Consider the following 13,917-nt stretch of genomic DNA (forward strand, 5'->3'; position numbering starts at 1 on the left):
AGGCTTGCTCCTAATGCTCCCTGTATTGGGGGTGGTCTACCTGGTCTACTCGCCCTGGGGAGGTTCGCTGTCGCTTTCCTGTGGGTTCACCCTTTGGAGTCTTTTCCATTCCTAACAGTATTACAGATCACATGATCTCGATATCACACAGGTCCTGTCAGAACAATGCAGATGGAGATACGGTGGACCCCCTCCCAACCATCCTATGGAGGTCCACTAAAATCAGCCCATAACATAACTCATTTAATCCCCTCAACTCTTAGTGAGCTGGGGAAACTACTCTGGTTTCACATAACTGACACCATCATGCGCAGTAACTCGTATCTCCCCTCCATCACTTCACCAGTTTAAGGGTAAACTAAACATAGTGGTATGGTGTCTTAGTTTGCTTCACAAATTACACTTAATAGCAAGGATTAGAATAGTTTTAACCCAGTATCACAAAAAAACTGACTATAATAAAGAAATTTAGTGCATATGACTTTTTTTTTTACCTGTTAGAGAGCAAGTGCTAGATGACTGCTGCGTCTCCCACCCCAACGCGTGTTTCACCTATTCTTCTTCCGGGGGCATCTTTTAGGCCACGTTCACACGCTGCGGGTTCCTCTGCGGATTAATCCCGCAGCGGAATTGAAAATCTGCAGGGCAAAACCGCTGCGGTTATCCCTGCAGATTTATCGCGGTTTGTTCCGCTTTTTCCGCTGCGGGATTACTGCTGTACTATTGATGCTGCATATGCAGCAATATGCAGCATCAATAGTAATGTAAAAAATAATAAAAATTGGCTATACTCACCCTCTGACGTCGCGATCTCCCCGGCGCTGCAAGCGGCTGTGCCGACAAGGACCTTCGTGACGTCACGGTCATGTGACAGCGGCGTCATCACGGTCATGTGACCGCGACGTCACCACAGGTCCTGTTCGGCACAGCAACTGAGACCGGATGCCACGGGCAGCGCTGAGAGGTGAGTATAGCATGATTTTTTATTTTAATTCTTTTTTTTACACCCAAATATGGTTCCCAGGGCCTGGAGGAGAGTCTCCTCTCCTCCACCCCGGGTACCACCCGCACGTTATCCGCTTAACTTCCCGCAACGTGGGCACAGCCCCATGCGGGAAGTTAGCGGTTCAATGCATTTCTATGGGTGCAGAATCGCTGCGATTCTGCACCAAGAAGTGACATGGTCCTTCTTTTTTTCTGCAGAAAATCCGCGCGGATTTTCCACAGAAAAAAAGGATCGTCGGCACAGCGGGTTTTGTTTTCCATTAGGTTACATTGTACTGTAACCTACATGGAAAAAGGATGCGGACCCGCAGCTGCAAAACAGCTGCGGGTCCGCAGCAAAACCCGCAGCGTGTGAACATGGCCTTAAATTATTTTTTATATTTCTCTGATTATTCTGTGTTGTAATTTAAATAAAATTTTTAGTAGAAAGTCTATTCTACGTATGGATACAGACACTCCTGTTTTCCAGACTTGATCTGGGTTTTTGTAATGCAACATGTTTAATATATTTGCCTCAAGGTGTAGATCAATAAGAAATGTTTGACACTATATATATTAATCAGCTTTGTGTACTTTGTTGTCCAGTAATGTGTACATGGAGATGAAATCCATTTCTCACAAACTATGGAAGTATAACCGCTACCGATACATTATGATGTACCATGACAAGCCATGGCTGCCTCCTCCATTTATCCTGCTGAGCCATATATATCAACTTATTCACCATCTTTGCCAGCATCACTATCACACTGAAAATGACCAAGATGAAGGGGACGGTGGATTAAGTAAGTAAAATGAGTTTGTTTTCTCGATTCTTTTTCAGTGAAGAAAGCAGACAAAAAAGGGAACTTGCCTAACACGAGGTCAAAAGAAATAAAGCATTTACAGCATCGATGATCAACCTGTACTATGTATCAGCTCGATATTGATATACAGTGCATAGGTTTGACCCTTTGACATCGCTGGGTCTTCAAGAACTGCTGAGGAATTATGGTCTTCTATCACTAGACTATAAGTTGTCAGGTAGTCTCTTATGGAGGAATATACAAAAATCTCTTGCTTTACTTTGATACGCCCATTCAGAAATGAACTGATGTCAAGTTACTAGAGTGAAAAAGCAAATTGAGTGTCCAGATTCCTTTTAATATTTCTGTACATTGTGGACCACAAGTACTATACGGAGTGCTGTCCAAGCCTTCTACTGATATGGTGGTCTCCGTCAATGTTATGAGGGCACCGTAGCTATTATTCACTATTATGGAGACATTTTGGCTGTCATAGCTGTCACCTTCATGGGGAAATGACAAATGGAATAAGTGATCAGGGGCCCTTGTGATTATTATGTACTCCGTTTGGGCTTCCTTTTTCAAAAAAGAACAAAAAGCTCCAGTGCACCAGGAGGTAATAATAATAAATAGGGCTCACTGCTTCCTTGCATAACTGATGCAACGGATCACATATTCCATCTGCCTGTAACTGAAGCAAAAGGTCCAAACGGACATGTGAACAGAGCCCTATTGTCAATGCCATATTTTTGGTTGTACAATTTATCTGATGGGCACACTGTGACCATATTTATGGGGGCGCTAATCGCAACTCCCAATTCATATTATTATCATCAGGCTTATAATCTTGCTAATTGCGGTGCATGCTGTATACCTGTCTATTAATCTTTGTTTTTTTTCTCTTTACAAGAATACTTAATGTTATCTATGAAGATCTGTCAAATTAAACCGTAGACTGTTCTATAAAATAAAGAAACCCTCTAGGCTTGACGGACGAGAAGTAGCAGTTTAGTCAGTGGGAAAATGTAAATTCGCCCCATGCCTTGATGTGTTTAATCAGCAGCTCTATTCTACAGGGCTTTATGGCTTGATTTGACTGTAGCGAGCTGTATAAAAACAGTATTTTCGCTGTGATTAACACACTTGCAACCCACAGTTCAGCTTTGTTTTCATCCTTTTAAACTGCCTAATTAAATCCAGCTCCTTGCTGACATTATTGTACAACGTGGACATTCACAAAATCACTTTTAATGTACCACTGGGAATCTCATTGTTAGGATTATGAATCCGAATCCTACCTCACCACCATGAGTGATCTAGATAGAGCAGTACTGCCACCTTGTGGTCCTACTTCAGAATTCTCAGTATTTTATGTAGTTTTCTTATTGTGCCTTTTCCTATTATTATTTATTATTATTATTATTATTATTATTATGTAGTTTATTTATTTCTACTAATTTATTTTTTTATTTTTAGAACTCTATCTTAGTGATGATGAACTAAGAAAACTTCATGACTTTGAAGAAAAATGTGTGGAAACCTATTTCCATGAAAAAGATGAAAGTTTACATTCAAGTGACAGTGAAAGGATTCGTGCCACAACCCTAAGGTATAAGGACAAAAGACTCAACTGAGTGATAAAGCCAATCAAAAGTTAATCAATTTTTATTATGCATTTAAAATATATTTCCGAAAGATCGAAGATGATATTACAGATCATAGGACACCAATAAACCAAGAAATCGGTAGTCAGTTCAGTGTTGCTTAGATCGCATACACACACCAATAGTAACATCCTCTTTACCCATAGTAGGACGTACTACACAGTGTTCTCGCTATAAAATTGCAAGTGCTTTATATTCTAAGAAAATCACTCCTCCTGCATCAATGAACTCAAAAGGATCCCATAAGACTAAATATATGGGCCTGGCATTAACAATATGGTTAAAATTTTTCCCCTGATGAGAATACTGAGTTGCCTTGGGGCGATGGAAAGCTGGCAATTCTACTTCTTCGAGTGTTTCTGAATCTTCTCCAACCTCTGGCAAGTTGGGCATTCTGGACAATGCATCGGCATTGTAATAATTATAGGGGATAACTCGGGAGACTCTTTGCGTGGAACAAGATAACTACAGGACACAGTTTTATAAGTGGTAAAGTCTATATTATCACACGGTGATTCAAACAGGTGCAGAGAGAAACTCAAGTCCACAACACTTGGTGTAAATATTAAACGCAGCTTAGCAGTCTATAGGAAACTTCAGGGGAAAATGCAATCAAGCAGAAAGTCTATGAAGCACAGTTATTCTTGAGGATACTTGACACGAATAAATCCTTGTCTTAGTCCAAACACAGATAGATAAGCTTATAAGGCAGTTCAAATCATATCTTAGCTCAACCAGGGAGGCCTGGTTAATAGTCTCAGGTTTTTGCAGAGCAGAAACAGCTTACATGTCCAGCAAATGCAGATGGAAGTAAACACGAGCAGCAGATGAAGGAGGATTACTGGAAACTGGTGTATGCAGCAGGAACTCAGAGCAGAGTAGCAGGATCACCACACAGGTTCACAGGAGCAGGTATATAGCCAGGGAGTAATCAGAGGTCCGGAGCTGGATGCAAGGCAGAATACTCTAGCACAGACTAAAGGCTGGGGTGGAGTTTTATGGCAGGAAGACACAGTGCACATGACACCAAAGACGACATCTTGGAAAAGGGCAGTAATGCACAAAAGGTAAAAAATGTTCAGAGTCCTGACATTACTTCCTCCTTAGAAGCGGCCTCAGGACGATCCTGGACCTGGTTTCTCAGGGAATCTCTGATGAAAACGAGAAATCTTCTGTTGGGCATTGATGTTTTCCACATGTTCCCAAGAGTCTTCCTCAGGGGGATATCCCTGCCATCTTATCAGATATTGGAGCCGATTCCTGCAAATCCTGGAATCAATAATTTCCTCCACCACAAATTGTTCTTGCCCATCAATCACCACAGGCTGCGGAGGTGGCACAACACGTCCCTGGAAGGTATTAGGAGATACAGGCTTTAGTAAAGATACATGAAAAACTGGATATACTTTCATAGTCCTAGGCAGCTTCAGCCGGCAGGCCACAGAGCTCACAATGAATTTCTGTCCAAGTTTTTGTGAAGAAACATTTAACTTCAGATTCTTAGTTGCTAACCACACGGAATCTCCTACCTTGAACATGGGTGCAGGTTTACGGAATCTATCAGCCGATCTCTTATAACGTTCTTGAGCTGTGGTCGGGGATTCCTTCAGAACCTCCAGATTTTGTCTCATCGCAGTCAGCCTTTCCTCCACTGCTGGAACCAGAGAATTAATTGGAGACCTAGGTAAAATACACGGATGATAACCCAGATTGGCAAAGAAAGGTGTAAATTTAGTGGAGGCGCTCTGAGAATTATTATATGAAAATTCGGCTAACGGCAGCAACTCCAACCAATCATCCTGGAGATGGCTGACATAGCATCTTAGATATTGTTCCAGCATCTGGTTGGTACGCTCAGTCTGACCATTTGTCTGGGGATGGTAAGCGGAAGAGAGACAGACATTAATATTGAGTGCAGAGCAAAACCCCTTCCAGAATCTTGAAGTGAACTGCACTCCACGGTCAGAGATGATCTCATCCGGAACCCCATGCAACCGAAAGACATTCTGTATAACCAAGTTCACTGTATCTTTAGCTGAGGGGAGGCCGGTGCATGGAACAAAATGAGCAGCTTTAGTCAGGCGATCAACTACCAACATGATTGTATTCATGCCCCCGATGTAGGCAGCTCCACAATAAAGTCCATTGATATAGACCCCCAAGGGTGGGACGGAACAGAAATGGTTGTAGAAGACCCATAGGTGCCAAATGAGGAGACTTGTAACGAGCACATACCTCGCAAGAGAGAACATAGTCCTTGGTATCCTTCAGGCAAGTTGGCCACCAGAAGAATCGGCTCAGGAACTCTTGTGTCTTCTGTACCCCCCTGTGACCAGCCAACTTGGAGTCATGTACCAACTTGAGGATCTGCAGACGGACGACCTCAGGGACGTAGATACGTCGATCTCTGAACCACATGCCACCCTTAAAGACAAGATTAATATCCACAGGTGGGTTGGCCAGAAATACATCACCATCATAGGCCTCCCTGCACTCCTTCCACAAGTCCTGATCGTGGATAACTCCGATGAAATTGGCATCAGATAGAATGGTCTTGGACTGGGCTCCAGGTACGGAATCCGCAGCATGGATTCGGGATAAAGCATCAGCCTTCCCATTACGAGAACCTGGACGGTACGAGATAACAAAGTTAAATTGATTTAAAAATAAGTTCCAACGAGCCTGACGAGGAGAAAAACATCTAGCGGATCTAAGGAACTCTAAATTGCGATGGTCAGTTAGCACTATGATCTGTTGTGCAGCTCCTTGTAGATGATGCCTCCATTCTTTGAAAGCCGCAATAATAGCCAGCAATTCCTTGTCTCCCACGTCGTAATTCTTCTCTGCTGAGGATAGTCTACGGGAAAAGAAAGCACAAGGATGTAACAGACCCTTCTCTCCAGTTCTTTGGGAGAGAATAGCCCCTAAAGCATTATCAGAAGCGCCCACCTCCACAATGAATTAAAGTGTTGGATCTGGGTGTATCAACAGCGGTGCTGATGTGAAACAGATCTTAAGCCGATCAAAAGCTTCTTGAGCCTGTGATGACCACTTAAAGAGCTTTTCCTTCTTTGTCAAAGAAGTAATGGGACGGACAATATCAGAAAAATTTTGAATGAAGCGTCTGTAGAAATTCGCAAAACCAATAAAACGTTGGACCTCCTTAACGTTCTTGGGTACCGGCCAGTCAAGGATAGGCTGAATCTTACCAGATTCCATGTTCAGCCCCTGGGGAGAGATGATATAACCTAAGAACTGTATCTCAGAAAGATGGAACTCGCATTTCTCCGGCTTGATATACAGATGGTTCTCTTTCAGACTTCTTAAAACAGCTTTGACATGTTCTTCATGTTCCTGTAGAGAGTCAGAAAAGATTAGAATATCGTCCAAATAGATCACCACAAACTGGTCCAACAAATCTCTGAAAATGTCATTAGCAAGGTGTTGAAACTTTGCAGGGGCATTACAAAGCCCGAAGGGCATCACGAGATATTCAAAGTGTCCATACCGGCATCGGAATGCTGTCTTCCACTCATCCCCTGGACGAATACGCACCAAATTATAAGCCCCACGAAGATCCAGTTTAGAGAACACCTTAGCATGGCGGACTCTTTCCAGTAATTCGGGAATCAGAGGCAAAGGGTAACGGTTTCGTACGGTTACCTTATTGAGTTCCCGATAGTCCACACAGGGTCTCGGGGTCCCATCCTTCTTTTTTACAAACGAAGAAGGACATATGAAGCCTTTGGCCAGATTTTCATCAATATACTCCTTTAAGGCTTGAAGCTCAGGTGCCGCCAAAGGGTATACGTTACCAAAAGGAATAGCTGCCCCAGGAAGCAGCTCAAAGGGACAGTCATAATGCCTGTGTGGAGGAAGCTGATCTGCATTCTTCTTGTCACAGATGTCAGAGCACTCTTTATATGCTGGAGGTAAAGAAAATACCTGTACATGTGGTTCCGTAGCCGTGGACTCAGGGACAGCTTCTGTTAACGCTGAGTTGCTCCTTGTTTTAAAGATAATCTCCTTGGTCTCCCAGTTGATAATTGGGTTCTGAGAACGCAACCAAGGAATGCCTATAATCACAGGAAAATGAGGAGAAGAAATTAGCAAGGAAGAAAGTTGCTCTTGATGATTAGGCTCCAACAAAATTTCAAGGGGTACGGTCTCCTGATCCACAGGTCCAGAGATTAAAGGTGACCCATCCACTGTTTCCATGGTAATTGGAGAGGCTCTTTGTTGAATTTCAATACCGTATTCCTTGGCAAATGCGATATCCATGAAATTGCCACCTGCACCTGAGTCAATCATAGCTGCACTGGAAATCCTCTGTCCTGAACACAGGATCTTAATAGGGAGAGAACAGTGAGAGTTCTTATCCTTAAGCTCCTTGGGGGGTGAAGTCATAGAAAGTGAATGGAATACAGCGTTTAAAGGCAGGCTACATTCAGAGATGTCAGATTCATCATCACAGTTGTCATACTCCCCTTCTGCTGCTAGCACCTTGTTAAGCCGTCTAGGACACTTAGGACAATTGATCAAGAAGTGGTCAGACTGGCTGCAGTAGAAACATAGACTTTCACGAAGGCGTTGCTCTTGGCGCTCATTGATCTCGCGCCTCTGAACAGAATCAATTTGCATGGGCACCTCCTCCACCTCCTGAGATGTTTTACCTGCAGGCTCTTTGGAAGGAAGGGAAAAGTTAGAAATATGGTTATATGCAGCAAATTTCTCCTGCCTACGCTCAGTAAGGCGAATGTCTATGCGCACACAATGCTGTATAAATGTCTCTAGCTCTTGTGGTGACTCAGAGCGAGCTAGTTCATCTTTTATAATACTAGACAGACCCCTTTTTAAAAATAGGCAATTGTGCATAACTGTCCCAATTGGTATCTACCGCTAATCTCCTGAATTCAGTGGCATACTCAATAACAGAACGTTTAGCCTGGCGTAAAGTCAACAAAGCAGATTCAGCAGTTGCATGGCGATTAGGGTCATCAAACATTAATGCCATAGCGGCCAAGAAATCATCCAAGTTATTTAACCGTGGGTCACGAGACTCAATCGGATACGCCCAGTCGAGCGCTCGTGAGGTCAGTAGCATTATTACACACAATACTTTGGATCTTTCAGTAGGAAAACGGTCAGCATGCACATCAAAATATAGCATACATTGATTCACAAAGCCACAAAATTTGTCACGATCACCATTAAATCTGAATGGGGGCAACTTAGGTGGGCTAGCTGGTGGCGGTTGCCCAAAGGGTAAAGTCACTTGTGCAGCTATTTGCGTGCTTATGTCCTGAAAAGCCCGTCCATACTGGGACTCTATGCCAGCAAGTTTGTTTTTCTGGGCTGCCATGCGGTTGCTCAAGTCCTGCAAAGTTTGTCCAAACACTTGTTGATTGTGTTCAAAGCTTCCAAACTTCTTTTGCAGACCTTCCACATCTTTCTGCAGTGATCTAATTATGGAAAACACCTGCTCTAATCTGCTTTCTGCAGTCATTGTTCCAGCAGTCTCCTTTTTTTTATGGCTACAGTATCCTGTAATAATTATAGGGGATAACTCAGGAGACTCTTTGCGTGGAACAAGACAACTACAGGACACAGTTTTATAAGTGGTAAAAGTCTATATTATCACACGGTGATTCAAACAGGTGCAGAGAGAAACTCAAGTCCACAACACTTGGTGTAAATATTAAACGCAGCTTAGCAGTCTATAGGAAACTTCAGGGGAAAATGCAATCAAGCAGAAAGTCTATGAAGCACAGTTATTCTTGAGGATACTTGACACGAATAAATCCTTGTCTTAGTCCAAACACAGATAGATAAGCTTATAAGGCAGTTCAAATCATATCTTAGCTCAACCAGGGAGGCCTGGTTAATAGTCTCAGGTTTTTGCAGAGCAGAAACGGCTTACATGTCCAGCAAATGCAGATGGAAGTAAACATGAGCAGCAGATGAAGGAGGATTACTGGAAACTGATGTATGCAGCAGGAACTCAGAGCAGAGTAGCAGGATCACCACACAGGTTCACAGGAGCAGGTATATAGCCAGGGAGTCACCAGAGGTCAGGAGCTGGATGCAAGGCAGAATACTCTAGCACAGACTGAAGGCTGGGGAGGAGTTTTATAGCAGGAAGACACAGTGCACATGAGACCAAAGACGCCATCTTGGAAAAGGGCAGTAATGCACAAAAGGTAAAAAATGTTCAGAGTCCTGACAGGCATTTGCATTTTTATGCCCTGCGCGGTACTTGATGATGAAATCATAATTGGACAACCGAGCCATCCACCGTTGCTCCAGGGCACCAAGTTTTGCTGTGTCCAAATGTGTCAGTGGTTTGTTATCCGTGAAGACTGTGAATCTTGCCGAGGCCAGGTAGTGCTTGAATCTCTCCGTTACTGCCCAGACGATGGCGAGGAACTCCAGCTTAAAGGAACTGTGGTTTTCAGTGTTCCTTTCAGTGGGACGAAGTTTCCTGCTGGCGTAGGCGATTACCCTTTCTTTGCCTTTCTGGACCTGGGACAACACGGCTTCTAGTCCCCATGTTGCTAGCGTCCGTGTACAGCACAAACGGTTGGTCATATTCAGGGTAAGTCAGCACCTCATCTCCCGTCAGAGCCAACTTCAAATCAGTGAAGGATCTCTCCAGTCCGTCGTCCCAGTCAAATGGGGTATTCTTACCCTTGGTTTTCTTGGACTGGCCCACCAACTGGTCTTGCAAGGGCGCGGCTTTCTTGGTGAAGTCTTTGATAAATCTTCTGTAGTAGCCTACCAACCCAAGGAACTGCTGGACTTCATGGAGGTTGCTGAGCTTCGGCCAGTCTCTGATCACAGTGACCTTGTCAGGGTCTGGGGCCACTCCTTCGGCACTCACCACATGGCCCAGGTACTGCACTTTGGACTTTAACAGATGGCATTTGGATGGCTTTACCTTTAGACCAAAGCTAGACAGAGCTTCGAACACCTCGGCCAGGTGCTCCAGATGGTCCTCATAAGTCTTGGAGAAGACGATGACATCGTCCAGATACAGCAAGACGGTTTCGAAATTCTTGTGTCCAAGACAGCACTTCATCATCCTCTGAAACATTCCTGGGGTGTTGCACAGTCCGAATGGCATGTAGTTGAATTCACAGAGACCCATCGGTGTGGTGAAGGCTGTCTTTTCCTTGTCCGCCTCTGCTACGGGAACCTGCCAGTACCCACTGGTGAGATCCAAGGTGGAAAAGTAGTTAGCAGATTTTAGAGCAGCTAATGACTCTTCTATTCTGGGCAGTGGGTATGCATCTTTGTGTGTAATGCGGTTTATCTGCCTATAATCAACACACATTCTCATCATGCCATCCTTCTTCCTGACGAGGACTAATGGAGCTGCCCAGGGGCTACAACTGTCTCTAACTACCCCAGCCTCCTTCATCTCTCGCAACATGTCTTTGGCACACTGATAATGAGCTGGAGGTACAGGACGGTATCTCTCTTTAATGGGCGGATGATCTCCCGTGGGGATATGATGTTGAATCCCTTTTACCTGCCCAAAATCTAGTGGGTATTTGCTGAATACTCTCTCATACTCATGGACCACCCTGTAAGCCCCTTGTTTTTGGTGTGATGGTGTAGAGTCAGTGCCCACGTGTAATTTCTGACACCAATCTTCCATTTGTCCTGCAGAGCCATTGTCCTCAGCCTGGTTGGACAGGACCAAGGGTTCTGTTGCCTGTATCACATTATTATCAACAATAAACAGTTTGGCAAGTGTGGCATATTTGGTTAGGTGGACCTTTCTCTCCACAGTTAAAGACACGTACTGGCACCCTCCCCTTGCAGACTTCAACTACCCCTCTGGCTGTCAGGATTGTGGGCCTACTATCTGAATACACAGGTTCTACCAGGGCCTGGTAGTCTTTACCTCTGAGGCCCTATTGCTGCCCGACACATATTAACATTTCACTCATGTGGGGTATTGCGATGGGGATTGAATCACTCACTGTGGCACGGCCAATTTCTCCACCAGATAGTTCTATCTGCGGTCTCTGTACCAGAGCTCCGATTTCTTTCTGCAAAACACGTTGCTCACTGGAACCAGCAGTTTCGGCCACCTGTTGTAATAAGACAATAACCTCTGCAAGACAATTTTCGATGACATTAGTACCAATGGTCATCATAGGGTTACATTCACGGTGATCAATATCAACAACCACTATCCCTTGGGATTTCAACTCTACCCACCCCACTTTAATGGTGACCTCTTTGTATCCCACTTGTGGTAAGGGCTGACCGTTACTGGCTACTATGGTGAAATCATCAGCAGGGCCACGAGTAATGTCTGTATCAGCCCAATAACGTTTATAAAGGATGTGAGGCATAGTTGTCACCTGAGAACCGGTGTCCAACAGAGCGTTCATGGGGATACCGTCGATCACAATGGGGAGAACAGGTCGTCCTCCAACGTACTTGGCTCTCCAGTTTTGTGGGCCTGGTAGTCCTACTCCTGGGGATTGGCCCTCTGCCACAGGGGTCGCTCGTTTAAATGACAGTACCTTGCAATGTGGCCTGCCTGATTGCAGCGGCGGCAGATGGGTCGTCCGTCCTGATGATAGCGATCATCGTCTCTTCCTCTGGTCGGCGGGATCCTCTTCTGTCGTCGCCAGGGAACATCCTCCGGTCTGGAAGCCAGCTTGATCTTCTCCTTGGGGGCCTCCTGTAGGGACTGCACGGTCTGAGCTAAGGCACGTACGTGAGGGCTTGACGCCTACGGTGGTACTGCACGGCTGGGCTGCCATTCCTGTAGCACCTGGATGGCCTTGTCTTTGAATTGCGCAAAGGCTAGGTCTGGATTCTGCATGGCCAGGAGGTGCAGTTGGGCCCTTTGGTTATTACACAGGAGTCCCTCAATGAACCGCTCTTTTTAGAGTTTTTCTTCATCTTGCACGCTGTTAAGATCAACCTGCCTGATTGCCTGCAGTGCTTCCTGGAGATTAAGGGCATAGTCCCGTAGGCTATCCTGCGGCCTCTGCTTGCACCCATAAAACTTCAATTTGATTTCTGTATCGGTGCGGGTGTCAAAGGTAGTTTTAAGCTTAGCAAAGATCCGCTGCACAGTCCCTTTATCCACAGCAGGCCAGGATTTCACCTCCTTCAGGGCCACTCCAAACAGTTGGCCCGTTACAATGTGAACTTTCTGATGCTCTGTCAGGGAATAAACTTCAAGCAGGCTGCAGAGTCATTCTTTAAAGTCATCTAATGTATGTGATTCTCCAGAATATTGCGGGAGCCAGGCTGCTCCATTTATGTACGGCATGGAGAGGGGCATGATGGCCGCTGTAGCTGGGGCGGTGCCCGGCTGGCTGATGGGAGCAGCGGGACCTGGCGGCAGTAGAAGGGCTGCAGCTGCGTCTATCACGGGGCCTGCGGGCATGCCCGCAGCGAGGCCTGGGGGTGCTATTAGGTCTTCTGCTGCGACTGCCGCCAACTCCCCTACCTGGTTAGACATTGTTCTTCCCCCTCGCTAACCTGGCGGAAGTCGGGGCTCCTCTCCGGAATCAGCAGCGGTTCCTCCGGTGCTCCACTCAGCTCTTTGCAGCGTCTCTTCTTTTGGCTCCGCTGCACGACGTCTTCACTTCCGGCGTTCCAGAAAACCACAAAAGAGAATAGTGTACTAGTCCAAAATTATGAAAAAAATACTTTTTATTAAAGATTTACATATAACCGGTCTTACATAACAGCAGAAGCTAAAATCCCAAATACCCAATCAATCATAATTAGACCATGTAAGATACAGTACCAAGACCCAGGTGCCATATATTGGATACATAGTAGCAATATGCAATGTCCAAAAAACATTCCACCCCATGTCAGCAACATTGTAAATAGACAAATTTCCATAGGTCATTCATTGGTGTATCAAATCACATACCTAGTAGTAATGAGTTATGCGCCGCGCTGTCTCCCACCCTCCCGCCGCACGTTTCGGATCAACCTTCCTCAAGGGGGCCGTGCCAAGGTTAAAATATCCCATCCTTTTATAGTAAACACGATTAAATGGGTGCCAATCAACAGTCGCAACCAGATCACGTCCAATGACGCTGGCGCACACGGGCCCATGTGACCAAGCATCAGAGGCCAGCCAGGAGAGATTGAGATCCGGCACACATAGCGGTTTGCGCATGCGCAAAAACATGCCGTGGCCATCTTGGTATAGGGAACAAAGTGCCCATACATATGAGAGTAAGTGAATGTCAGAGACATACACACAAGTGGCGCATCCATGCAAATCGCACTGCAGCAATCTAATTCAAAGTGATACCCACAGCTATAAAGATATAAAGCAATAGCCTGTATAAAATTAAACAATAATCAAATCGCAAATATCAAAAACTGGGCACAAGATTAGGCAGCAACGCGGCAGCCGTTCTTCCTGCTTCGCACTCTTTTTGGCTAGCTCCGCCCACGAAGGTACGTCT

The 13,917-nt window shown here is 45.1% G+C and overlaps 1 protein-coding gene across 2 annotated transcripts in view; it reads left to right on the plus strand.

The window, feature by feature from the left end:
* Window positions 1-13,917, plus strand: part of TRPM6 (transient receptor potential cation channel subfamily M member 6) — a 292,688-nt gene that overhangs the window by 167,425 nt on the left and 111,346 nt on the right. For both annotated transcript variants that reach the window (XM_077249032.1, XM_077249033.1), the window contains exons 24-25: window positions 1,591-1,790; window positions 3,267-3,399. In XM_077249032.1, the coding sequence (XP_077105147.1) occupies window positions 1,591-1,790; window positions 3,267-3,399 (333 nt within the window). The remainder of the gene's footprint in view (window positions 1-1,590; window positions 1,791-3,266; window positions 3,400-13,917) is intronic.

The sequence above is a fragment of the Ranitomeya variabilis genome, chromosome 1, assembly GCF_051348905.1.
Source record: "Ranitomeya variabilis isolate aRanVar5 chromosome 1, aRanVar5.hap1, whole genome shotgun sequence".
Classification (NCBI taxonomy): Eukaryota; Metazoa; Chordata; class Amphibia; order Anura; family Dendrobatidae; genus Ranitomeya; species Ranitomeya variabilis.